Genomic DNA, 27,628 nt, shown 5'->3' on the forward strand with positions numbered 1-27,628 from the left:
AGAGGGGGGACAGACAGTGAGAGGGGGACGGAGACAGTCGGACAGCGAGAGAGAGACAGTCGGACAGCGAGAGAGAGAGAGAGAGAGAGACAGTCGGACAGAGAGAGAGAGACAGTCGGACAGAGAGAGAGAGACAGTCGGACAGAGAGAGAGAGAGACAGTCGGACAGAGAGAGAGAGACAGTCGGACAGAGAGAGAGAGACAGTCGGACAGAGAGAGAGACAGTCGGACAGAGAGAGAGAGACAGTCGGACAGAGAGAGAGACAGTCGGACAGAGAGAGAGAGAGAGAGAGAGACAGTCGGACAGAGAGAGAGAGAGAGACAGTCGGACAGAGAGAGAGAGACAGTCGGACACAGAGAGAGAGAGAGAGACAGTCGGTAGAGTGCGAGGGTCCCCGCGATGTCTCATGTAGGAGGCGGTGGGACCCCCGGAGTGCAGCGCCCCCTGCAGCGCGCGGTATATGTGCTGGTTCCGCCCGGCTCCGGTACTGACACTATCCAGCTGCTCAGGTACTACTCACTACCGCTATATATATATATATATATATATATATATATATATATACCGCCCTGTGCCCTCCTCTCTCTCTATATACCGCCCTGTGCCCTCCTCTCTCTCTATATACCGCCCTGTGCCCTCCTCTCTCTATATATACCGCCCTGTGCCTCCTCTCTCTCTGTATATACAGCCCTGTGCCCTTCTCTCTCGGTATATACCACCCTGTGCCCTCCTCTCTCTGTATATACCGCCCTGTGCCCTCCTCTCTCTGTATATACCGCCCTGTGCCCTCCTCTCTCTGTATATACCGCCCTGTGCCCTCCTCTCTCTGTATATACCGTCCTGTGCCCTCCTCTCTCTGTATATACCGCCCTGTGCCCTCCTCTCTCTGTATATACCGCCCTGTGCCCTCCTCTCTCTGTATATACTGCCCTGTGCCCTCCTCTCTCTGTATATACCGCCCTGTGCTCTCCTCTCTCTGTATATACCGCCCTGTGCCCTCCTCTCTCTGTATATACCGCCCTGTGCCCTCCTCTGTATATACCGCCCTGTGCCCTCCTCTCTCTGTATATACCGCCCTGTGCCCTCCTCTCTCTGTATATACCGCCCTGTGCCCTCCTCTCTGTATATACCGCCCTGTGCCCTCCTCTCTCTGTATATACCGCCCTGTGCCCTCCTCTCTCTGTATATACCGCCCTGTGCCCTCCTCTCTCTGTATATACCGCCCTGTGCCCTCCTCTCTCTGTATATACCGCCCTGTGCCCTCCTCTCTCTCTATATACCACCCTGTGCCCTCCAATCTCTGTATATACCGCCCTGTGCCCTCCTCTCTCTGTATATACCGCCCTGTGCCCTCCTCTCTCTGTATATACCGCCCTGTGCCCTCCTCTCTCTGTATATACCGCCCTGTGCCCTCCTCCTCTGTATATACCGCCCTGTGCCCTCCTCTCTCTGTATATACCGCCCTGTGCCCTCCTCTCTCTGTATATACTGCCCTGTGCCCTCCTCTCTCTCTATATACCGCCCTGTGCCCTCCTCTCTCTGTATATACCGCCCTGTGCCCTCCTCTCTCTGTATATACCACCCTGTGCCCTCCTCTCTCTCACAGAGGGAGCTGTGTGTGTGCGGGAAGTGCTGGAATAGCAGAGGGAGCTGTGTGTAGGACAGAGCTGTGTGTGCAGTGACCCTACAGAGGGATGTGTGTGTGTGTGTGTGTGTGTGTGTGTAGTGACCCTACAGAGGGAGCTGTGTGTAGGACAGAGCTGTGTGTGCAGTGACCCTACAGAGGGATGTGTGTGTGTGTGTGTGTGTGTGTGTGTGTGTGTGTGTGTAGTGACCCTACAGAGGAAGATGTGTGTGTGTGTGTGTGCAGTGACCCTACAGAGGGATGTGTGTGTGTGTGCGCGCAGTGACCCTACAGAGGGATGTGTGTGTGTGTAGTGACCCTACAGAGGGATGTGTGTGTGTGTGTGTGTGTGTGTGTGTGTGTGTGTGTGTGTGTGTGTGTGTGTGTGTGTGTGTGTGTGTGTGCGCGCAGTGACCCTACAGAGGAAGCTGTGTGTATGAAGCAATACTCTGCTTCTGCTTAGTCATTCAGAAACAGGATGAAAACAACAAGGACACGATCTATTCTATGTATTTATATCCACATGAACTCACCCTGTGACCTGAGCTTACACACTCACCCTGCGACCTGAGCTTACACACTCACCTGGGGCTCTGGCAGGGAAGGGGTTACACAGCGACGCTCTGTGGGGCTCTGGCAGGGTAAGGGTTACACACTCACCCTGTGACCTGAGCTTACACACTCACCCTGTGACCTGAGCTTACACACTCACCTGGGGCTCTGGCAGGGAAAGGGTTACACACTCACCTGCCGCTCTGCAGGGCTCTGGCAGGGAAGGGGTTACACAGCGAAGTTCGCCGACGCGTTTCCATTCCTCTGTAGGCCGCCTGTATGGTGAGCGCGTGAGCGTGTGCGCAGATACATTTCTCTCTCCAACCTCGCTTGGACAAGAGCGTTCAGTCCGAGGGCTATCACTGGCCTTCAGGGCCTCATGCTGCTCTGTGGGGGACACTGGCTACTCAGGCGTTCCTGCGGTCTTGTACTTCGTTAGCAGCCTGTAGGAGACATGTGCAGAGGTGTGTGTGTGTGTGTCAGTGTGAGACATGCGCAGAGGTGTGTGTATGTGTCAGTGTGAGACATGCGCAGAGGTGTGTGTGTGTGTGTGTGTGTGTGTCAGTGTGAGACATGTGCAGAGGTGTGTGTGTGTCAGTGTAAGACATGTGCAGAGGTGTGTGTGTGTGTGTGTGTCAGTGTGAGACATGTGCAGAGGTGTGTGTGTGTGTGTGTCAGTGTGAGACATGCGCAGAGGTGTGTGTATGTGTCAGTGTGAGACATGCGCAGAGGTGTGTGTGTGTGTGTGTGTCAGTGTGAGACATGTGCAGAGGTGTGTGTGTGTCAGTGTAAGACATGTGCAGAGGTGTGTGTGTGTGTGTGTCAGTGTGAGACATGTGCAGAGGTGTGTGTGTCAGTGTGAGACATGTGCAGAGGTGTGTGTGTCAGTGTGAGACATCTGCAGGGCTGGGAGGATACGCTCCTTACCCACCTATCCCTGTGTAAGGGGTAACTCACTTCCCCAGTCCCTATCTGCAGGGCTGGGAGGATACACCCCTTACCCACCTATCCCTGTGTAAGGGGTAACTCACTCCCCAGTCCCTATCTGCAGGGCTGGGAGGATACGCCCCTTACCCACCTATCCCTGTGTGAGGGATAACTCACTTCCCCAGTCCCTATCTGCAGGGCTGGGAGGATACACCCCTTACCCACCTATCCCTGTGTAAGGGGTAACTCACTCCCCAGTCCCTATCTGCAGGGCTGGGAGGATACGCCCCTTACCCACCTATCCCTGTGTAAGGGGTAACTCACTCCCCAGTCCCTATCTGCAGGGCTGGGAGGATACGTCCCTTACCCACCTATCCCTGTGTAAGGGGTAACTCACTCCCCAGTCCCTATCTGCAGGGCTGGGAGGATACGCCCCTTACCCACCTATCCCTGTGTATGAGATAACTCACTCCCCAGTCCCTATCTGCAGGGCTGGGAGGATACGTCCCTTACCCACCTATCCCTGTGTGAGGGATAACTCACTCCCCCCGTCCCTATCTGCAGGGCTGGGAGGATACGCCCCTTACCCACCTATCCCTGTGTAAGGGATAACTCACTCCCCCCGTCCCTATCTGCAGGGCTGGGAGGATACGCCCCTTACCCACCTATCCCTGTGTATGAGATAACTCACTCCCCAGTCCCTATCTGCAGGGCTGGGAGGATACGTCCCTTACCCACCTATCCCTGTGTGAGGGATAACTCACTCTCCCTGTCCCTATCTGCAGGGCTGGGGGGATACGCCCCTTACCCACCTATCCCTGTGTAAGGGATAACTCACTCCCCCAGTCCCTATCTGCAGGGCTGGGGGGATACGCCCCTTACCCACCTATCCCTGTGTAAGGGATAACTCACTCTCCTAGTCCCTATCTGCAGGGCTGGGAGGATACGCTCCTTACCCACCTATCCCTGTGTATGAGATAACTCACTCCCCAGTCCCTCTCTGCAGGACTGGGAGGATACGTCCCTTACCCACCTATCCCTGTGTGAGGGATAACTCACTCCCCCCGTCCCTATCTGCAGGGCTGGGAGGATACGCCCCTTACCCACCTATCCCTGTGTAAGGGATAACTCACTCTCCCAGTCCCTATCTGCAGGGCTGGGGGGATACGCCCCTTACCCACCTATCCCTGTGTAAGGGATAACTCACTTCCCCAGTCCCTATCTGCAGGGCTGGGAGGATACGCTCCTTACCCACCTATCCCTGTGTAAGGGGTAACTCACTCTCCCAGTCCCTATCTGCAGGGCTGGGAGGATACGCCCCTTACCCACCTATCCCTGTGTAAGGGATAACTCACTCTCCCCGTCCCTATCTGCAGGGCTGGGGGGATACGCCCCTTACCCACCTATCCCTGTGTAAGGGATAACTCACTCTCCCCGTCCCTATCTGCAGGGCTGGGAGGATACGCCTCTTACCCACCTATCCCTGTGTAAGGGATAACTCACTCTCCCAGTCCCTATCTGCAGGGCTGGGAGGATACGTCCCTTACCCACCTATCCCTGTGTAAGGGATAACTCACTCCCCCAGTCCCTATCTGCAGGGCTGGGAGGATACGCCCCTTACCCACCTATCCCTGTGTAAGGGATAACTCACTCCCCAGTCCCTATCTGCAGGGCTGGGAGGATACGTCCCTTACCCACCTATCCCTGTGTAAGGGATAACTCACTCTCCCAGTCCCTATCTGCAGGGCTGGGGGGATACGCCCCTTACCCACCTATCCCACCTTACCCACCTATCCCTGTGTAAGGGATAACTCACTCCCCCAGTCCCTATCTGCAGGGCTGGGAGGATACGCCCCTTACCCACCTATCCCTGTGTAAGGGATAACTCACTCCCCCAGTCCCTATCTGCAGGGCTGGGAGGATACGCCCCTTACCCACCTATCCCTGTGTAAGGGATAACTCACTCTCCCCGTCCCTATCTGCAGGGCTGGGAGGATACGCCCCTTACCCACCTATCCCTGTGTAAGGGATAACTCACTCCCCCAGTCCCTATCTGCAGGGCTGGGAGGATACGCCCCTTACCCACCTATCCCTGTGTAAGGGATAACTCACTCTCCCCGTCCCTATCTGCAGGGCTGGGAGGATACGTCCCTTACCCACCTATCCCTGTGTAAGGGGTAACTCACTCCCCCAGTCCCTATCTGCAGGGCTGGGAGGATACGTCCCTTACCCACCTATCCCTGTGTAAGGGATAACTCCCTCTCCCAGTCCCTATCTGCAGGGCTGGGAGGATACGCTCCTTACCCACCTATCCCTGTGTAAGGGATAACTCACTCCCCCGTCCCTATCTGCAGGGCTGGGAGGATACGTCCCTTACCCACCTATCCCTGTGTAAAGGATAACTCACTCTCCCAGTCCCTATCTGCAGGGCTGGGGGGATACGCCCCTTACCCACCTATCCCTGTGTAAGGGGTAACTCACTCTCCCAGTCCCTATCTGCAGGGCTGGGGGGATACGCCCCTTACCCACCTATCCCTGTGTAAGGGATAACTCACATCCCCGGTCCCTATCTGCAGGGCTGGGAGGATACGCCCCTTACCCACCTATCCCTGTGTAAGGGGTAACTCACTCCTCAGTCCCTATCTGCAGGGCTGGGAGGATACGCTCCTTACCCACCTATCCCTGTGTAAGGGATAACTCACTCTCCCAGTCCCTATCTGCAGGGCTGGGAGGATACGCCCCTTACCCACCTATCCTTGTGTAAGGGGTAACTCACTCTCCCAGTCCCTATCTGCAGGGCTGGGGGGATACACCACTTACCCACCTATCCCTGTGTAAGGGGTAACTCACTCCCCCAGTCCCTATCTGCAGGGCTGGGAGGATACGCCCCTTACCCACCTATCCCTGTGTAAGGGGTAACTCACTCCCCCGTCCCTATCTGCAGGGCTGGGAGGATACGCCCCTTACCCACCTATCCCTGTGTAAGGGGTAACTCACTCTCCCAGTCCCTATCTGCAGGGCTGGGAGGATACGCTCCTTACCCACCTATCCCTGTGTAAGGGATAACTCACTCTCCCAGTCCCTATCTGCAGGGCTGGGAGGATACGCTCCTTACCCACCTATCCCTGTGTAAGGGGTAACTCACTCCCCCAGTCCCTATCTGCAGGGCTGGGAGGATACGCCCCTTACCCACCTATCCCTGTGTAATGATAACTCACTCCCCCAGTCCCTATCTGCAGGGCTGTGAGGATACGCCCCTTACCCACCTGTGTAAGGGGTAACTCACTCCCCCAGTCCCTATCTGCAGGGCTGGGAGGATACGCCCCTTACCCACCTATCCCTGTGTAATGATAACTCACTTCCCCCGTCCCTATCTGCAGGGCTGGGAGGATACGTCCCTTACCCACCTATCCCTGTGTAAGGGATAACTCACTCTCCCAGTCCCTATCTGCAGGGCTGGGAGGATACGCCCCTTACCCACCTATCCCTGTGTAAGGGGTAACTCACTCCCCCGTCCCTATCTGCAGGGCTGGGAGGATACGCCCCTTACCCACCTATCCCTGTGTAAGGGGTAACTCACTCTCCCAGTCCCTATCTGCAGGGCTGGGAGGATACGCCTCTTACCCACCTATCCCTGTGTAAGGGATAACTCACATCCCCGGTCCCTATCTGCAGGGCTGGGAGGATACGCCCCTTACCCACCTAACCCTGTGTAAGGGATAACTCACTCTCCCAGTCCCTATCTGCAGGGCTGGGAGGATACGCCTCTTACCCACCTATCCCTGTGTAAGGGATAACTCACATCCCCGGTCCCTATCTGCAGGGCTGGGAGGATACGCCCCTTACCCACCTATCCCTGTGTAAGGGGTAACTCACTCCTCAGTCCCTATCTGCAGACAGGGGGGATACGCTCCTTACCCACCTATCTCTGTGTAAGGGATAACTCACATCCCCGGTCCCTATCTGCAGGGCTGGGAGGATACGCCCCTTACCCACCTATCCCTGTGTAAGGGGTAACTCACTCCTCAGTCCCTATCTGCAGGGCTGGGACGATACGCCTCTTACCCACCTATCCCTGTGTAAGGGATAACTCACATCCCCGGTCCCTATCTGCAGGGCTGGGAGGATACGCCCCTTACCCACCTATCCCTGTGTAAGGGGTAACTCACTCCTCAGTCCCTATCTGCAGACAGGGGGGATACGCTCCTTACCCACCTATCCCTGTGTAAGGGATAACTCACATCCCCGGTCCCTATCTGCAGGGCTGGGAGGATACGCCCCTTACCCACCTATCCCTGTGTAAGGGGTAACTCACTCCTCAGTCCCTATCTGCAGGACAGGGGGGATACGCCCCTTACCCACCTATCCCTGTGTAAGGGATAACTCACTCTCCCAGTCCCTATCTGCAGGGCTGGGAGGATACGCCCCTTACCCACCTATCCCTGTGTAAGGGATAACTCACTCCCCCGTCCCTATCTGCAGGGCTGGGAGGATACTCCCCTTACCCACCTACCCCTGTGTAAGGGATAACTCACTCTGTCTCTATCTGCAGGGCTGGGGGGATACGCCCCTTACCCACCTATCCCTGTGTAAGGGGTAACTCACTCTCCCCTGTCCCTATCTGCAGGGCTGGGAGGATACGCCCCTTACCCACCTATCCCACCTTACCCACCTATCCCTGTGTAAGGGCTCACTCACACTCACACTGCTCTGCAGGGCTGGGAGGATAGGCCTTTTACCAAACTATGACCCCTAAGTCCAAAGAGGTACCTGTAAGCAGGGGGCCCTTTATGGCAGTCCCCAGTCTCCCCACCCTCGCCAGTCTCCCCAGTCTCTCCACCCTCCCCAGTCTCCCCACCCTCCCCAGTCTCCCCACCCTCGCAAGTCTCCCCAGTCTCCCCACCCTCGCCAGTCTCCCCACCCTCGCCAGTCTCCCCACCCTCGCCAGTCTCCCCACCCTCGCCAGTCTCCCCACCCTCGCCAGTCTCCCCACCCTCGCCAGTCTCCCCAGTCTCACCAGTCTCACCAGTCTCTCCACCCTGCCCAGTCTCCCCACCAACTCCCCAGCCCCCCATCCTCGCAAGCCTCCCCAGCCACAGCAGCCTCACCAGCTCCCCACCCTCGCAAGCCTCCCCAGCCATTCCAGACTCCCCACCCTCCCAGCATCTCCAGTCTCTCCAGCTCCCCAGCTTCACCAGCACCCCAGCCTCGCCATCCTTCCCATGCTGGGAGTCAGGGTGGGAGGGCTATCTGTGTGGCGTGCGGAGCTGGGCAGTCTGAATGTCTTCTCCTTGCCCCGCAGTCTGAGCCCCCTCCTGCCGGAGTCCGGCATCGTGGCAGACATTGATGAGGAGGCCGTGCTGGAGCAGAGTGAGGAAAAGTTCTACGAGTTAAAGAGCCAGCCCATCCCTGCCAGGTGAGGCGGGGACACAGGGACGGACAGGGACACGGGGACAGGCAGGGGACAGGCAGGGGACACGGGGACAGGCAGGGGACACAGGGGACAGGCAGGGGACACGGGGACAGGCAGGGGACACGGGGACAGGCAGGGGACACGGGGACAGGCAGGGGACACGGGGACAGGCAGGGGACACGGGGACAGGCAGGGGACACGGGGACCGGCAGGGGACACGGGGACCGGCAGGGGACACGGGGACAGGCAGGGGACAGACTGGGGACACGGGGGACAGGCAGGGGACACGGGGACAGGCAGGGGACACGGGGACAGGCAGGGGACACGGGGACAGGCAGGGGACACGGGGACAGGCAGGGGACACGGGGGACAGGCAGGGGACACGGGGGACAGGCAGGGGACACGGGGACAGGCAGGGGACAGACAGGGGACACGGGGGACAGGCAGGGGACACGGGGGACAGGCAGGGGACACGGGGGACAGGCAGGGGACACGGGGGACAGGCGGGGGACAGGCAGGGGACACGGGGGACAGGCAGGGAACACGGGGGACAGGCAGGGGACACGGGGGACAGGCAGGGGACAGGCAGGGGACAGGCAGGGGACACGGGGATAGGCAGGGGACACGGGGGACAGGCAGGGGACACGGGGGACAGGCAGGGGACAGGCAGGGGACACGGGGACAGGCAGGGGACACGGGGGACAGGCAGGGGACACGGGGACAGGCAGGGGACAGGCAGGGGACACGGGGACAGGCAGGGGACACGGAGACAGGCAGGGGACACGGGGGACAGGCAGGGGACACGGGGACAGGCAGGGGACACGGGGACAGGCAGGGGACACGGGGACAGGCAGGGGACACGGGGACAGGCAGGGGACACGGGGACAGGCAGAGGACACGGGGACAGGCAGGGGACACAGGGGACAGGCAGGGGACACGGGGACAGGCAGGGGACAGGCAGGGGACACGGGGACAGGCAGGGGACACGGGGACAGGCAGGGGACACGGGGACAGGCAGGGGACACGGGGGACCGAGAGGGGACAGACAGGGGACAGGCAGGGGACAGGCAGGGGACACGGGGGACAGGCAGGGGACACGGGGGACAGGCAGGGGACACGGGGGACAGGCAGGGGGCACGGGGGACAGGCAGGGGGCACGGGGGACAGGCAGGGGACACGGGGACAGGCAGGGGACACGGGGACAGGCAGGGGACACGGGGACAGGCAGGGGACACGGGGACAGGCAGGGGACACCGGGGACAGGCAGGGGACAGACGGGGGACAGGCAGGGGACAGACGGGGGACAGGCAGGGGACAGACGGGGGACAGGCAGGGGACAGACGGGGGACAGGCGGGGGACAGGCAGGGGACACGGGGGACAGGCAGGGGACACAGGGGACAGGCAGGGGACAGGCAGGGGACAGGCAGGGGACACGGGGACAGGCAGGGGACACGGGGGACAGACAGGGGACACGGGGACAGGCAGGGGACACGGGGGACAGGCAGGGGACACGGGGACAGGCAGGGGACACGGGGACAGGCAGGGGACACGGGGACAGGCAGGGGACAGACTGGGGACACGGGGACAGGCAGGGGACACGGGGACAGGCAGGGGACACGGGGGACAGGCAGGGGACACGGGGACAGGCAGGGGACACGGGGACAGGCGGGGGACATGCAGGGGAGACGGGGGACAGACAGGGGACACGGGGACAGGCGGGGGACAGGCGGGGGACAGACAGGGGACACGGGGACAGACAGGGGACACGGGGACAGGCAGGGGACAGGCAGGGGACACGGGGACACGGGGGACAGACAGGGGACACGGGGGACAGACAGGGGACAGGCAGGGGACAGACAGGGGACAGGCAGGGGATACGGGGGACAGGCAGGGGATACGGGGGACAGGCAGGGGATACGGGGGACAGGCAGGGGACACGGGGACAGACAGGGGACACGGGGACAGGCAGGGGACAGGCAGGGGACATGCAGGGGACACGGGGGACAGACAGGGGACACGGGGGACAGACAGGGGACAGACAGGGGACACGGGGGACAGACAGGGGACAGGCAGGGGATACGGGGGACAGGCAGGGGATACGGGGGACAGGCAGGGGACACGGGGACAGGCAGGGGACACGGGGGACAGGCAGGGGACACGGGGGACAGGCAGGGGACACGGGGGACAGACGGGGGACAGACAGGGGACACGGGGGACAGACAGGGGACACGGGGACAGGCAGGGGACGGACAGGGGACACGGGGACAGGCAGGGGACATGGGGGACAGGCAGGGGACCCGGGGGACAGGCAGGGGACAGATAGGGGACACGGGGACAGGCAGGGGACGGACAGGGGACACGGGGACAGGCAGGGGACAGGCAGGGGACACGCAGGGGACGGACACACAGGGACGGACAGGGGACACGGGGACAGACAGGGGACATGGGGGACAGACAGGGGACAGACAGGGGACAGACAGGGGACATGGGGGACAGACAGGGGACATGGGGGACAGACAGGGGACATGGGGGACAGACAGGGGACATGGGGGACAGACAGGGGACATGGGGGACAGACAGGGGACATGGGGGACAGACAGGGGACATGGGGGACAGACAGGGGACAGACAGACAGGGGAGACGGACACACTGGGACGGACAGGGGTCACGGGGACAGACAGGGGTCACGGGGACAGACAGGGGTCACGGGGACAGACAGGGGTCACGGGGACAGACAGGGGTCACGGGGACAGACAGGGGTCACGGGGGACAGACAGGGGTCACGGGGGACAGACAGGGGTCACGGGGGACAGACAGGGGTCACGGGGGACAGACAGGGGTCACGGGGGACAGACGGGACGCACGGGGGACAGACGGGACGCACGGGGAACAGACGGGACGCACGGGGGACAGACGGGACGCACGGGGGACAGACGGGACGCACGGGGGACAGACGGGACGCACGGGGGACAGACGGGACGCACGGGGGACAGACGGGACGCACGGGGGACAGACGGGACGCACGGGGGACAGACGGGACGCACGGGGGACAGACGGGACGCACGGGGGACAGACGGGACGCACGGGGGACAGACGGGACGCACGGGGGACAGACGGGACGCACGGGGGACAGACGGGACGCACGGGGGACAGACGGGACGCACGGGGGACAGACGGGACGCACGGGGGACAGACGGGACGCACGGGGGACAGACAGGACGCACGGGGGACAGACAGGACGCACGGGGGACAGACAGGACGCACGGGGGACAGACAGGACGCACGGGGGACAGACAGGACGCACGGGGGACAGACAGGACGCACGGGGGACAGACAGGACGCACGGGGGACAGACAGGACGCACGGGGGACAGACAGGACGCACGGGGGACAGAGAGACAGGACGCACGGGGGAAAGGACACACAGGGGACGGACAGACAAGGGAAAGACAGCAGTATGTGTGCCCGCGGCAGTATGTGTGCGTGCCCGCGGCAGTATGCGTGCCAGCGGCAGTATGTGTGCCCGCGGCAGTATGTGTGCGTGCCCGCGGCAGTATGTGTGCCCGCGGCAGTATGTGTGCCCGCGGCAGTATGTGTCCCAGCGGCAGTATGTGTCCCAGCGGCAGTATGTGTGCCCGCGGCAGTATGTGTGCCCGCGGCAGTATGTGTGCCCGCAGCAGTATGCGTGCCCGCGGCAGTATGCGTGCCCGCGGCAGTATGCGTGCCCGCAGCAGTATGCGTCCCAGCGGCAGTATGTGTGCCCGCGGCAGTATGTGTGCGTGCCAGCGGCAGTATGTGTCCCAGCGGCAGTATGCGTGCCAGCGGCAGTATGTGTGCCCGCGGCAGTATGTGTGCCAGCGGCAGTATGTGTGTCAGCGGCAGTATGTGTGCGTGCCCGCGGCAGTATGTGTGCGTGCCTGCGGCAGTATGTGTGCCCGCGGCAGTATGTGTGCGTGCCAGCGGCAGTATGTGTGCGTGCCTGCGGCAGTATGTGTGCCCGCGGCAGTATGTGTGCCCGCGGCAGTATGTGTGCGTGCCAGCGGCAGTATGTGTGCGTGCCTGCGGCAGTATGTGTGCCCGCGGCAGTATGTGTGCCCGCGGCAGTATGCGTGCCCGCGGCAGTATGCGTGCCCGCGGCAGTATGTGTGCGTGCCCGTGGCAGTATGTGTGGCAGTATGTGTGCCAGCGGCAGTATGTGTGCCTGCGGCAGTATGTGTGCCCGCGGCAGTATGTGTGCCAGCGGCAGTATGCGTGCCAGCGGCAGTATGTGTGCGTGCCAGCGGCAGTATGTGTGCGTGCCTGCGGCAGTATGTGTGCCCGCGGCAGTATGTGTGCGTGCCAGCGGCAGTATGTGTGCGTGCCTGCGGCAGTATGTGTGCCCGCGGCAGTATGTGTGCCCGCGGCAGTATGCGTGCCCGCGGCAGTATGCGTGCCCGCGGCAGTATGTGTGCGTGCCCGTGGCAGTATGTGTGCCAGCGGCAGTATGTGTGCCTGCGGCAGTATGTGTGCCCGCGGCAGTATGCGTGTCAGCGGCAGTATGCGTGCCAGCGGCAGTATGCGTCCCAGCGGCAGTATGCGTGCCAGCGGCAGTATGCGTGCCAGCGGCAGTATGCGTGCCAGCGGCAGTATGCGTGCCAGCGGCAGTATGCGTGCCAGCGGCAGTATGCGTGCCCGCGGCAGTATGCGTGCCAGCGGCAGTATGCGTGCCAGCGGCAGTATGCGTGCCAGCGGCAGTATGCGTGTCAGCGGCAGTATGTGTCCCAGCGGCAGTATGTGTGCCAGCGGCAGTATGTGTGCCCGCGGCAGTATGTGTGCCAGCGGCAGTATGTGTGCCAGCGGCAGTATGTGTGCCAGCGGCAGTATGCGTGCCAGCGGCAGTATGCGTGCCAGCGGCAGTATGTGTGCCCGCGGCAGTATGTGTGCCCGCGGCAGTATGTGTGCCCGCGGCAGTATGTGTGCCCGCGGCAGTATGCGTGCCCGCGGCAGTATGCGTGCCAGCGGCAGTATGCGTGCCCGCGGCAGTATGCGTGCCAGCAGCAGTATGTGTGCGTGCCCGCGGCAGTATGCGTGCCTGCGGCAGTATGTGTGCCCGCGGCAGTATGTGTGCGTGCCCGCGGCAGTATGCGTGCCCGCGGCAGTATGTGTGCCCGCGGCAGTATGTGTGCCAGCGGCAGTATGTGTGCCAGCGGCAGTATGTGTGCCAGCGGCAGTATGTGTGCCCGCGGCAGTATGTGTCCCAGCGGCAGTATGCGTGCCCGCGGCAGTATGCGTCCCAGCGGCAGTATGTGTGCCAGCGGCAGTATGTGTGCCCGCGGCAGTATGTGTGTCAGCGGCAGTATGTGTGTCAGCGGCAGTATGTGTGCCCGCGGCAGTATGTGTGCCAGCGGCAGTATGTGTGCCAGCGGCAGTATGTGTGCCAGCGGCAGTATGTGTGCCCGCGGCAGTATGTGTCCCAGCGGCAGTATGCGTGCCCGCGGCAGTATGCGTCCCAGCGGCAGTATGTGTGCCCGCGGCAGTATGTGTGCCCGCGGCAGTATGTGTGCCCGCGGCAGTATGTGTCCCAGCGGCAGTATGTGTGCGTGCCCGCGGCAGTATGTGTGCCCGCGGCAGTATGTGTGCCCGCGGCAGTATGTGTCCCAGCGGCAGTATGTGTCCCAGCGGCAGTATGTGTGCCCGCGGCAGTATGCGTGCCAGCGGCAGTATGTGTGCCCGCGGCAGTATGTGTGCGTGCCCGCGGCAGTATGTGTGCCCGCGGCAGTATGTGTCCCAGCGGCAGTATGTGTCCCAGCGGCAGTATGTGTGCCCGCGGCAGTATGTGTGCCTGCGGCAGTATGTGCCCCAGCGGCAGTATGTGTGCCCGCGGCAGTATGTGTCCCAGCGGCAGTATGTGTGCCCGCGGCAGTATGTGTCCCAGCGGCAGTATGTGTGCGTGCCAGCGGCAGTATGCGTGCCAGCGGCAGTATGTGTGCCCGCGGCAGTATGTGTGCGTGCCCGCGGCAGTATGTGTGCCCGCGGCAGTATGTGTCCCAGCGGCAGTATGTGTGCCCGCGGCAGTATGTGTGCCCGCGGCAGTATGCGTGCCCGCGGCAGTATGTGTGCCAGCGGCAGTATGTGTGCCAGCGGCAGTATGCGTGCCAGCGGCAGTATGCGTGCCAGCGGCAGTATGTGTGCCAGCGGCAGTATGTGTGTCAGCGGCAGTATGTGTCCCAGCGGCAGTATGTGTCCCAGCGGCAGTATGCGTGCCCGCGGCAGTATGCGTGCCCGCGGCAGTATGCGTGCCCGCGGCAGTATGTGTGCCTGCGGCAGTATGTGTGTCTGCGGCAGTATGTGTGCCAGCGGCAGTATGTGTGCCCGCGGCAGTATGTGTGCCCGCGGCAGTATGTGTGCCCGCGGCAGTATGTGTGTCAGCGGCAGTATGTGTGTTTGCGGCAGTATGTGTGCCCGCGGCAGTATGTGTGCCCGCAGCAGTATGTGTGCGTGCCCGCGGCAGTATGTGTGCCCGCGGCAGTATGTGTGCCCGCTGCAGTATGTGTGTCAGCGGCAGTATGTGTGCCAGCGGCAGTATGTGTGCCCGCTGCAGTATGCGTGCCCGCGGCAGTATGTGTGCCCGCGGCAGTATGTGTCCCAGCGCAAGTATGTGTGCCAGCGGCAGTATGTGTGCCCGCGGCAGTATGCGTGCCCGCGGCAGTATGCGTCCCAGCGGCAGTATGTGTGCCCGCGGCAGTATGTGTGCGTGCCAGCGGCAGTATGCGTGCCAGCGGCAGTATGTGTGCCTGCGGCAGTATGTGTGCCCGCGGCAGTATGTGTGCCAGCGGCAGTATGTGTGTCAGCGGCAGTATGTGTGCGTGCCCGCGGCAGTATGTGTGCGTGCCTACGGCAGTATGTGTGCCCGCGGCAGTATGTGTGCCCGCGGCAGTATGTGTGCGTGCCAGCGGCAGTATGTGTGCGTGCCTGCGGCAGTATGTGTGCCCGCGGCAGTATGTGTGCCCGCGGCAGTATGCGTGCCCGCGGCAGTATGCGTGCCCGCGGCAGTATGTGTGCGTGCCCGTGGCAGTATGTGTGCCAGCGGCAGTATGTGTGCCCGCGGCAGTATGTGTGCCCGCGGCAGTATGTGTGTCAGCGGCAGTATGTGTGCCAGCGGCAGTATGCGTCCCAGCGGCAGTATGCGTGCCAGCGGCAGTATGCGTGCCTGCGGCAGTATGTGTCCCAGCGGCAGTATGCGTCCCAGCGGCAGTATGTGTGCCCGCGGCAGTATGTGTGCGTGCCCGCGGCAGTATGCGTGCCCGCGGCAGTATGCGTGCCCGCGGCAGTATGTGTGCCAGCGGCAGTATGTGTGCCAGCGGCAGTATGTGTGCCAGCGGCAGTATGTGTGCCCGCGGCAGTATGCGTGCCCGCGGCAGTATGCGTCCCAGCGGCAGTATGTGTGCCAGCGGCAGTATGTGTGCCCGCGGCAGTATGTGTGTCAGCGGCAGTATGTGTGTCAGCGGCAGTATGTGTGCCCGCGGCAGTATGTGTGCCCGCGGCAGTATGTGTGCCCGCAGCAGTATGTGTGCGTGCCCGCGGCAGTATGTGTGCCCGCGGCAGTATGTGTGCCCGCTGCAGTATGTGTGTCAGCGGCAGTATGTGTGCCAGCGGCAGTATGTGTGCCCGCTGCAGTATGCGTGCCCGCGGCAGTATGTGTGCCCGCGGCAGTATGTGTCCCAGCGGCAGTATGTGTGCCAGCGGCAGTATGTGTGCCCGCGGCAGTATGCGTGCCCGCGGCAGTATGCGTCCCAGCGGCAGTATGTGTGCCCGCGGCAGTATGTGTGCGTGCCAGCGGCAGTATGCGTGCCAGCGGCAGTATGTGTGCCTGCGGCAGTATGTGTGCCCGCGGCAGTATGTGTGCCAGCGGCAGTATGTGTGTCAGCGGCAGTATGTGTGCGTGCCCGCGGCAGTATGTGTGCGTGCCTGCGGCAGTATGTGTGCCCGCGGCAGTATGTGTGTGTGCCCGCGGCAGTATGTGTGCGTGCCTGCGGCAGTATGTGTGCCCGCGGCAGTATGTGTGCCCGCGGCAGTATGTGTGCGTGCCAGCGGCAGTATGTGTGCGTGCCTGCGGCAGTATGTGTGCCCGCGGCAGTATGTGTGCCCGCGGCAGTATGCGTGCCCGCGGCAGTATGCGTGCCCGCGGCAGTATGTGTGCGTGCCCGTGGCAGTATGTGTGCCAGCGGCAGTATGTGTGCCCGCGGCAGTATGTGTGCCCGCGGCAGTATGTGTGTCAGCGGCAGTATGTGTGCCAGCGGCAGTATGCGTCCCAGCGGCAGTATGCGTGCCAGCGGCAGTATGCGTGCCTGCGGCAGTATGCGTCCCAGCGGCAGTATGCGTCCCAGCGGCAGTATGTGTGCCCGCGGCAGTATGTGTGCGTGCCCGCGGCAGTATGCGTGCCCGCGGCAGTATGCGTGCCCGCGGCAGTATGTGTGCCAGCGGCAGTATGTGTGCCAGCGGCAGTATGTGTGCCAGCGGCAGTATGTGTGCCCGCGGCAGTATGCGTCCCAGCGGCAGTATGCGTGCCCGCGGCAGTATGCGTCCCAGCGGCAGTATGTGTGCCAGCGGCAGTATGTGTGCCCGCGGCAGTATGTGTGTCAGCGGCAGTATGTGTGTCAGCGGCAGTATGTGTGCCCGCGGCAGTATGTGTGCCCGCGGCAGTATGTGTCCCAGCGGCAGTATGTGTGCGTGCCCGCGGCAGTATGTGTGCCCGCGGCAGTATGTGTGCCCGCGGCAGTATGTGTGCCAGCGGCAGTATGTGTCCCAGCGGCAGTATGTGTGTCAGCGGCAGTATGTGTGTCAGCGGCAGTATGTGTGCCCGCGGCAGTATGTGTGCCCGCGGCAGTATGCGTGCCAGCGGCAGTATGTGTGCCCGCGGCAGTATGTGTGCGTGCCCGCGGCAGTATGTGTCCCAGCGGCAGTATGTGTCCCAGCGGCAGTATGTGTCCCAGCGGCAGTATGTGTGCCCGCGGCAGTATGTGTGCCTGCGGCAGTATGTGTCCCAGCGGCAGTATGTGTGCCCGCGGCAGTATGTGTCCCAGCGGCAGTATGTGTGCCCGCGGCAGTATGTGTCCCAGCGGCAGTATGTGTGCGTGCCAGCGGCAGTATGCGTGCCAGCGGCAGTATGTGTGCCCGCGGCAGTATGTGTGCGTGCCCGCGGCAGTATGTGTCCCAGCGGCAGTATGTGTGCCCGCGGCAGTATGTGTGCCCGCGGCAGTATGTGTGCCCGCGGCAGTATGCGTGCCCGCGGCAGTATGCGTGCCCGCGGCAGTATGCGTGCCAGCGGCAGTATGCGTGCCAGCGGCAGTATGCGTGCCAGCGGCAGTATGTGTGCCAGCGGCAGTATGTGTGTCAGCGGCAGTATGTGTCCCAGCGGCAGTATGCGTGCCCGCGGCAGTATGCGTGCCCGCGGCAGTATGCGTGCCCGCGGCAGTATGTGTGCCCGCGGCAGTATGTGTGTCTGCGGCAGTATGTGTGCCAGCGGCAGTATGTGTGCCCGCGGCAGTATGTGTGCCCGCGGCAGTATGTGTGCCCGCGGCAGTATGTGTGCCTGCGGCAGTATGTGTGTCAGCGGCAGTATGTGTGTTTGCGGCAGTATGTGTGCCCGCGGCAGTATGTGTGCCCGCGGCAGTATGTGTGCGTGCCCGCGGCAGTATGTGTGCCCGCGGCAGTATGTGTGCCCGCTGCAGTATGTGTGTCAGCGGCAGTATGTGTGCCAGCGGCAGTATGTGTGCCCGCTGCAGTATGCGTGCCCGCGGCAGTATGTGTGCCCGCGGCAGTATGTGTCCCAGCGGCAGTATGTGTGCCAGCGGCAGTATGTGTGCCCGCGGCAGTATGCGTGCCCGCAGCAGTATGCGTCCCAGCGGCAGTATGTGTGCCCGCGGCAGTATGTGTGCGTGCCAGCGGCAGTATGCGTGCCAGCGGCAGTATGTGTGCCTGCGGCAGTATGTGTGCCCGCGGCAGTATGTGTGCCAGCGGCAGTATGTGTGTCAGCGGCAGTATGTGTGCGTGCCCGCGGCAGTATGTGTGCGTGCCTGCGGCAGTATGTGTGCCCGCGGCAGTATGTGTGCGTGCCAGCGGCAGTATGTGTGCGTGCCTGCGGCAGTATGTGTGCCCGCGGCAGTATGTGTGCCCGCGGCAGTATGTGTGCGTGCCAGCGGCAGTATGTGTGCGTGCCTGCGGCAGTATGTGTGCCCGCGGCAGTATGTGTGCCCGCGGCAGTATGCGTGCCCGCGGCAGTATGCGTGCCCGCGGCAGTATGTGTGCGTGCCCGTGGCAGTATGTGTGCCAGCGGCAGTATGTGTGCCCGCGGCAGTATGTGTGCCCGCGGCAGTATGTGTGTCAGCGGCAGTATGTGTGCCAGCGGCAGTATGCGTCCCAGCGGCAGTATGCGTGCCAGCGGCAGTATGCGTGCCAGCGGCAGTATGTGTGCCAGCGGCAGTATGTGTGCCAGCGGCAGTATGCGTGCCCGCGGCAGTATGCGTGCCAGCGGCAGTATGTGTGTCCGCGGCAGTATGTGTGTCAGCGGCAGTATGTGTGCCCGCGGCAGTATGTGTGCCAGCGGCAGTATGTGTGCCAGCGGCAGTATGCGTGCCAGCGGCAGTATGTGTGTCCGCGGCAGTATGTGTGTCAGCGGCAGTATGTGTGCCCGCGGCAGTATGTGTGCCAGCGGCAGTATGTGTGCCAGCGGCAGTATGTGTGCCAGCGGCAGTATGCGTGCCAGCGGCAGTATGCGTGCCAGCGGCAGTATGCGTGCCAGCGGCAGTATGCGTGCCCGCGGCAGTATGCGTGCCCGCGGCAGTATGCGTGCCAGCGGCAGTATGCGTCCCAGTGGCAGTATGCGTGCCAGCGGCAGTATGTGTGCCCGCGGCAGTATGCGTGCCCGCGGCAGTATGCGTCCCAGCGGCAGTATGTGTGCCCGCGGCAGTATGTGTGCGTGCCAGCGGCAGTATGCGTGCCAGCGGCAGTATGTGTGCCTGCGGCAGTATGTGTGCCCGCGGCAGTATGTGTGCCAGCGGCAGTATGTGTGTCAGCGGCAGTATGTGTGCGTGCCCGCGGCAGTATGTGTGCGTGCCTGCGGCAGTATGTGTGCCCGCGGCAGTATGTGTGCGTGCCAGCGGCAGTATGTGTGCGTGCCCGCGGCAGTATGTGTGCCCGCGGCAGTATGTGTGCGTGCCAGCGGCAGTATGTGTGCGTGCCTGCGGCAGTATGTGTGCCCGCGGCAGTATGTGTGCCCGCGGCAGTATGTGTGCGTGCCAGCGGCAGTATGTGTGCGTGCCTGCGGCAGTATGTGTGCCCGCGGCAGTATGTGTGCCCGCGGCAGTATGCGTGCCCGCGGCAGTATGCGTGCCCGCGGCAGTATGTGTGCGTGCCCGTGGCAGTATGTGTGCCAGCGGCAGTATGTGTGCCCGCGGCAGTATGTGTGCCCGCGGCAGTATGTGTGTCAGCGGCAGTATGTGTGCCAGCGGCAGTATGTGTCCCAGCGGCAGTATGTGTGCGTGCCAGCGGCAGTATGCGTGCCTGCGGCAGTATGTGTCCCAGCGGCAGTATGCGTCCCAGCGGCAGTATGTGTGCCCGCGGCAGTATGTGTGCGTGCCCGCGGCAGTATGCGTGCCCGCGGCAGTATGTGTGCCCGCGGCAGTATGTGTGCCAGCGGCAGTATGTGTGCCCGCGGCAGTATGCGTCCCAGCGGCAGTATGCGTGCCCGCGGCAGTATGCGTCCCAGCGGCAGTATGTGTGCCAGCGGCAGTATGTGTGCCCGCGGCAGTATGTGTGTCAGCGGCAGTATGTGTGTCAGCGGCAGTATGTGTGCCCGCGGCAGTATGTGTGCCCGCGGCAGTATGTGTCCCAGCGGCAGTATGTGTGCGTGCCCGCGGCAGTATGTGTGCCCGCGGCAGTATGTGTGCCCGCGGCAGTATGTGTGTCAGCGGCAGTATGTGTGTCAGCGGCAGTATGTGTGTCAGCGGCAGTATGTGTCCCAGCGGCAGTATGTGTGCCCGCGGCAGTATGCGTGCCAGCGGCAGTATGTGTGCCCGCGGCAGTATGTGTGCGTGCCCGCGGCAGTATGTGTCCCAGCGGCAGTATGTGTCCCAGCGGCAGTATGTGTGCCCGCGGCAGTATGTGTGCCTGCGGCAGTATGTGTCCCAGCGGCAGTATGTGTGCCCGCGGCAGTATGTGTCCCAGCGGCAGTATGTGTGCCCGCGGCAGTATGTGTCCCAGCGGCAGTATGTGTGCGTGCCAGCGGCAGTATGTGTGCCCGCGGCAGTATGTGTGCGTGCCCGCGGCAGTATGTGTGCCCGCGGCAGTATGTGTGCCCGCGGCAGTATGTGTGCCCGCGGCAGTATGTGTGCCCGCGGCAGTATGCGTGCCCGCGGCAGTATGCGTGCCAGCGGCAGTATGCGTGCCAGCGGCAGTATGCGTGCCAGCGGCAGTATGCGTGCCAGCGGCAGTATGCGTGCCAGCGGCAGTATGCGTGCCAGCGGCAGTATGTGTGTCAGCGGCAGTATGTGTGCCAGCGGCAGTATGTGTGCCCGCGGCAGTATGCGTCCCAGCGGCAGTATGCGTGCCAGCGGCAGTATGTGTGCCCGCGGCAGTATGTGTGCCAGCGGCAGTATGTGTGCCAGCGGCAGTATGCGTGCCCGCGGCAGTATGCGTGCCAGCGGCAGTATGTGTGTCCGCGGCAGTATGTGTGTCAGCGGCAGTATGTGTGCCCGCGGCAGTATGCGTGCCAGCGGCAGTATGCGTGCCAGCGGCAGTATGCGTACCAGCGGCAGTATGCGTGCCAGCGGCAGTATGCGTGCCAGCGGCAGTATGCGTGCCCGCGGCAGTATGCGTGCCCGCGGCAGTATGCGTGCCAGCGGCAGTATGCGTCCCAGCGGCAGTATGCGTGCCAGCGGCAGTATGCGTGCCAGCGGCAGTATGCGTGCCAGCGGCAGTATGCGTGCCAGCGGCAGTATGCGTGCCCGCGGCAGTATGCGTGCCAGCGGCAGTATGCGTGCCAGCGGCAGTATGCGTGTCAGCGGCAGTATGCGTGTCAGCGGCAGTATGTGTGCCCGCGGCAGTATGTGTGTCAGCGGCAGTATGCGTGCCCGCGGCAGTATGCGTGCCCGCGGCAGTATGCGTGCCCGCGGCAGTATGTGTGCCAGCGGCAGTATGCGTGCGTGCCCGCGGCAGTATGTGTGCGTGCCCGCGGCAGTATGTGTGCCAGCGGCAGTATGTGTGCGTGCCAGCGGCAGTATGTGTGTCAGCGGCAGTATGTGTGCGTGCCCGCGGCAGTATGTGTGTCAGCGGCAGTATGTGTGCGTGCCAGCGGCAGTATGTGTGTCAGCGGCAGTATGTGTGCGTGCCCGCGGCAGTATGTGTGCCCGCGGCAGTATGTGTGCGTGCCAGCGGCAGTATGTGTGTCAGCGGCAGTATGTGTGCGTGCCCGCGGCAGTATGTGTGTCAGCGGCAGTATGTGTCCCAGCGGCAGTATGTGTGCCCGCGGCAGTATGTGTGTCAGCGGCAGTATGTGTGCGTGCCCGCGGCAGTATGTGTGTCAGCGGCAGTATGTGTGCGTGCCCGCGGCAGTATGTGTGTCAGCGGCAGTATGTGTGCGTGCCCGCGGCAGTATGTGTGTCAGCGGCAGTATGTGTGTCAGCGGCAGTATGTGTGCGTGCCCGCGGCAGTATGTGTGCGTGCCCGCGGCAGTATGTGTGTCAGCGGCAGTATGTGTGCCTGCGGCAGTATGTGTGCCCGCGGCAGTATGTGTCCCAGCGGCAGTATGTGTGCGTGCCCGCGGCAGTATGTGTGCCCGCGGCAGTATGTGTGTCAGCGGCAGTATGTGTGCCTGCGGCAGTATGTGTGCCCGCGGCAGTATGTGTGCCCGTGGCAGTATGTGTGCGTGCCCGCGGCAGTATGTGTGCCTGCGGCAGTATGTGTGCCAGCGGCAGTATGTGTGCCAGCGGCAGTATGTGTGCCCGCGGCAGTATGTGTGCCCGCGGCAGTATGCGTGCCAGCGGCAGTATGTGTGCCAGCGGCAGTATGTGTGCCAGCGGCAGTATGTGTGCCCGCGGCAGTATGCGTGCCAGCGGCAGTATGTGTGCCAGCGGCAGTATGTGTGTCAGCGGCAGTATGTGTGCCCGCGGCAGTATGTGTGCCCGCGGCAGTATGTGTGCCCGCGGCAGTATGTGTGCCAGCGGCAGTATGTGTGCCAGCGGCAGTATGTGTGTCAGCGGCAGTATGTGTGCCCGCGGCAGTATGTGTGCTAGCGGCAGTATGTGTGTCAGCGGCAGTATGTGTGCCCGCGGCAGTATGTGTGCCCGCGGCAGTATGTGTGCCAGCGGCAGTATGTGTGCCCGCGGCAGTATGTGTGCCCGCGGCAGTATGTGTGCCCGCGGCAGTATGTGTGCCTGCGGCAGTATGTGTGCCCGCGGCAGTATGTGTGCCAGCGGCAGTATGTGTGCCAGCGGCAGTATGCGTGCGTGCCCGCGGCAGTATGTGTGTCAGCGGCAGTATGTGTGCCCGCGGCAGTATGTGTGTCAGCGGCAGTATGTGTGCGTGCCCGCGGCAGTATGTGTGTCAGCGGCAGTATGTGTGCCCGCGGCAGTATGTGTGCCCGCGGCAGTATGTGTGTCAGCGGCAGTATGTGTGCGTGCCCGCGGCAGTATGTGTGCGTGCCCGCGGCAGTATGTGTGCGTGCCCGCGGCAGTATGTGTGCGTGCCCGCGGCAGTATGTGTGCGTGCCCGCGGCAGTATGTGTGTCAGCGGCAGTATGTGTGCCCGCGGCAGTATGCGTGCCAGCGGCAGTATGTGTGTCAGCGGCAGTATGTGTGCGTGCCCGCGGCAGTATGTGTGCCCGCGGCAGTATGTGTGTCAGCGGCAGTATGTGTGCGTGCCCGCGGCAGTATGTGTGCCCGCGGCAGTATGTGTGCGTGCCCGCGGCAGTATGTGTGTCAGCGGCAGTATGTGTGCGTGCCCGCGGCAATATGCGTGTCAGCGGCAGTATGTGTGTCAGCGGCAGTATGTGTGCGTGCCCGCGGCAGTATGTGTGTCAGCGGCAGTATGTGTGCGTGCCCGCGGCAGTATGTGTGTCAGCGGCAGTATGTGTGTCAGCGGCAGTATGTGTGCGTGCCCGCGGCAGTATGTGTGCGTGCCCGCGGCAGTATGTGTGCGTGCCCGCGGCAGTATGTGTGCGTGCCCGCGGCAGTATGTGTGCCCGCGCCAGTATGTGTGTCAGCGGCAGTATGTGTGTCAGCGGCAGTATGTGTGTCAGCGGCAGTATGCGTGCCTGCGGCAGTATGCGTGCCAGCGGCAGTATGTGTGCCAGCGGCAGTATGTGTGCCAGCGGCAGTATGTGTGCCTGCGGCAGTATGTGTGCGTGCCAGCGGCAGTATGTGTGCCAGCGGCAGTATGTGTGTCAGCGGCAGTATGTGTGCCAGCGGCAGTATGTGTGTCAGCGGCAGTATGTGTGCCAGCGGCAGTATGTGTGTCAGCGGCAGTATGTGTGCGTGCCTGCGGCAGTATGTGTGCCAGCGGCAGTATGTGTGTCAGCGGCAGTATGTGTGTCAGCGGCAGTATGTGTGCGTGCCTGCGGCAGTATGTGTGCCAGCGGCAGTATGTGTGTCAGCGGCAGTATGTGTGCCAGCGGCAGTATGCGTGCCCGTGGCAGTATGTGTGCCAGCGGCAGTATGTGTGCGTGCCAGCGGCAGTATGTGTGCCAGCGGCAGTATGTGTGCCCACGGCAGTATGTGTGTCAGCGGCAGTATGTGTGTCAGCGGCAGTATGCGTGCCAGCGGCAGTATGTGTGCGTGCCCGCGGCAGTATGTGTGCCCGCGGCAGTATGTGTGTCAGCGGCAGTATGTGTGTCAGCGGCAGTATGTGTGCCCGCGGCAGTATGTGTGTCAGCGGCAGTATGTGTGCCCGTGGCAGTATGTGTGCCAGCGGCAGTATGTGTGCGTGCCAGCGGCAGTATGTGTGCCAGCGGCAGTATGTGTGCCCACGGCAGTATGTGTGTCAGCGGCAGTATGTGTGTCAGCGGCAGTATGCGTGCCCGCGGCAGTATGTGTGCCCGCGGCAGTATGTGTGCCCGCGGCAGTATGTGTGCCCGCGGCAGTATGTGTCCCAGCGGCAGTATGTGTGCCTGCGGCAGTATGTGTGCCTGCGGCAGTATGTGTGCCCGCGGCAGTATGCGTGCCCGCGGCAGTATGTGTGCCAGCGGCAGTATGCGTGCCCGCGGCAGTATGTGTGCCCGCGGCAGTATGTGTCCCAGCGGCAGTATGTGTGCCAGCGGCAGTATGTGTGCCTGCGGCAGTATGTGTGCCTGCGGCAGTATGTGTGCCCGCGGCAGTATGTGTGTCAGCGGCAGTATGTGTGCCAGCGGCAGTATGCGTGCCCGCGGCAGTATGCGTGCCTGCGGCAGTATGTGTGCGTGCCCGCGGCAGTATGTGTGCCTGCGGCAGTATGTGTGCCCGCGGCAGTATGTGTGCCAGCGGCAGTATGCGTGCCAGCGGCAGTATGTGTGCGTGCCCGCGGCAGTATGTGTGCCCGCGGCAGTATGTGTCCCAGCGGCAGTATGTGTGCCTGCGGCAGTATGTGTGCCTGCGGCAGTATGTGTGCCCGCGGCAGTATGTGTGCCCGCGGCAGTATGTGTGTCAGCGGCAGTATGTGTGTCAGCGGCAGTATGTGTGTCAGCGGCAGTATGTGTGCCCGCGGCTGTATGTGTGCCCGCGGCAGTATGTGTGCCTGCGGCAGTATGCGTGCCCGCGGCAGTATGCGTGCCCGCGGCAGTATGCGTGCCTGCGGCAGTATGTGTGCCCGCAGCAGTATGCGTGCCCGCGGCAGTATGCGTGCCCGCGGCAGTATGTGTGCCCGCGGCAGTATGTGTGCGTGCCGGCGGCAGTATGTTTGCCCGCGGCAGTATGCGTCCCAGCGGCAGTATGTGTGCGTGCCCGCGGCAGTATGTGTGTCAGCGGCAGTATGTGTGCCCGCGGCAGTATGCGTGCCCGCGGCAGTATGTGTGCCCGCGGCAGTATGTGTGCCCGCGGCAGTATGTGTGCCCGCGGCAGTATGTGTGCCCGCGGCAGTATGCGTGCCCGCGGCAGTATGCGTGCCCGCGGCAGTATGCGTGCCTGCGGCAGTATGTGTGCCCGCGGCAGTATGCGTGCCTGCGGCAGTATGCGTGCCTGCGGCAGTATGTGTGCCCGCGGCAGTATGTGTGCGTGCCCGCGGCAGTATGTGTGCCCGCGGCAGTATGTGTGCGTGCCCGCGGCAGTATGTGTCCCAGCGGCAGTATGTGTGCGTGCCCGCGGCAGTATGTGTGCCCGCGGCAGTATGCGTGCCAGCGGCAGTATGTGTCCCAGCGGCAGTATGCGTGCCAGCGGCAGTATGTGTGCGTGCCCGCGGCAGTATGTGTGCCCGCGGCAGTATGTGTGTCAGCGGCAGTATGTGTGCCTGCGGCAGTATGCGTGCCCGCGGCAGTATGTGTGCCCGCGGCAGTATGTGTGCCCGCGGCAGTATGTGTGCCTGCGGCAGTATGTGTGTCAGCGGCAGTATGTGTGCCCGCGGCAGAATGTGTGCCTGCGGCAGTATGTGTGTCAGCGGCAGTATGTGTGTCAGCGGCAGTATGTGTGCCCGCGGCAGTATGTGTGCGTGCCCGCGGCAGTATGTGTGCCCGCGGCAGTATGTGTGTCAGCGGCAGTATGTGTGTCAGCGGCAGTATGCGTGCCCGCGGCAGTATGCGTGCCAGCGGCAGTATGTGTGCCCGCGGCAGTATGTGTGCCCGCGGCAGTATGTGTGCCAGCGGCAGTATGTGTGTCAGCGGCAGTATGTGTGCCCGCGGCAGTATGTGTGTCAGCGGCAGTATGTGTGCCTGCGGCAGTATGCGTGTCAGCGGCAGTATGCGTCCCAGCGGCAGTATGCGTCCCAGCGGCAGTATGTGTGCGTGCCCGCGGCAGTATGTGTGCGTGCCCGCGGCAGTATGCGTGCCTGCGGCAGTATGTGTGCCAGCGGCAGTATGTGTGTCAGCGGCAGTATGTGTGCCTGCGGCAGTATGCGTGTCAGCGGCAGTATGCGTGCCCGCGGCAGTATGCGTGCCCGCGGCAGTATGTGTGCCAGCGGCAGTATGTGTGTCAGCGGCAGTATGTGTGCCTGCGGCAGTATGCGTGTCAGCGGCAGTATGCGTGCCAGCGGCAGTATGCGTGCCCGCGGCAGTATGCGTGCCTGCGGCAGTATGTGTCCCAGCGGCAGTATGCGTGCCCGCGGCAGTATGCGTGCCCGCGGCAGTATGCGTGCCCGCGGCAGTATGCGTGCCCGCGGCAGTATGCGTGCCCGCGGCAGTATGCGTGCCTGCGGCAGTATGCGTCCCAGCGGCAGTATGCGTGCCAGCGGCAGTATGCGTCCCAGCGGCAGTATGCGTGCCAGCGGCAGTATGTGTGCCAGCGGCAGTATGTGTGCCAGCGGCAGTATGTGTGCCAGCGGCAGTATGTGTGCCTGCGGCAGTATGCGTGCCAGCGGCAGTATGTGTGCCCGCGGCAGTATGCGTGCCAGCGGCAGTATGCGTGCCAGCGGCAGTATGCGTGCCTGCGGCAGTATGCGTCCCAGCGGCAGTATGCGTGCCTGCGGCAGTATGCGTCCCAGCGGCAGTATGCGTGCCAGCGGCAGTATGCGTCCCAGCGGCAGTATGTGTGCCAGCGGCAGTATGTGTGCCAGCGGCAGTATGTGTGCCAGCGGCAGTATGTGTGCCAGCGGCAGTATGTGTGCGTGCCAGCGGCAGTATGCGTGCCAGCGGCAGTATGTGTGTCAGCGGCAGTATGTGTGCCTGCGGCAGTATGCGTCCCAGCGGCAGTATGTGTGCCAGCGGCAGTATGTGTGCCAGCGGCAGTATGTGTGCCAGCGGCAGTATGTGTGCCAGCGGCAGTATGTGTGCGTGCCAGCGGCAGTATGCGTGCCAGCGGCAGTATGTGTGCCCGCGGCAGTATGCGTGCCAGCGGCAGTATGTGTGCCCGCGGCAGTATGTGTGCCAGCGGCAGTATGCGTGCGTGCCCGCGGCAGTATGCGTGCCAGCGGCAGTATGTGTGCCAGCGGCAGTATGCGTGCCAGCGGCAGTATGCGT

The 27,628-nt window shown here is 63.1% G+C and overlaps 1 protein-coding gene across 2 annotated transcripts in view; it reads left to right on the forward strand.

The window, feature by feature from the left end:
* The first annotated feature begins 11 nt into the window (after nt 1-11).
* The window catches only part of TFE3 (transcription factor binding to IGHM enhancer 3), a 60,782-nt gene continuing 33,165 nt past the window's right edge, over nt 12-27,628 (forward strand). The window contains exons 1-2 of one of the 2 annotated variants that reach the window (XM_075581441.1): nt 12-510; nt 8,407-8,520. In XM_075581441.1, coding sequence (XP_075437556.1) covers nt 401-510; nt 8,407-8,520 — 224 coding nt within the window. In that variant the 5' untranslated portion in view covers nt 12-400. The remainder of the gene's footprint in view (nt 511-8,406; nt 8,521-27,628) is intronic. The other variant, XM_075581440.1, reaches the window with a different exon arrangement.

The sequence above is a fragment of the Ascaphus truei genome, unplaced genomic scaffold (genome assembly GCF_040206685.1).
Source record: "Ascaphus truei isolate aAscTru1 unplaced genomic scaffold, aAscTru1.hap1 HAP1_SCAFFOLD_1319, whole genome shotgun sequence".
Lineage (NCBI taxonomy): Eukaryota > Metazoa > Chordata > Amphibia > Anura > Ascaphidae > Ascaphus > Ascaphus truei.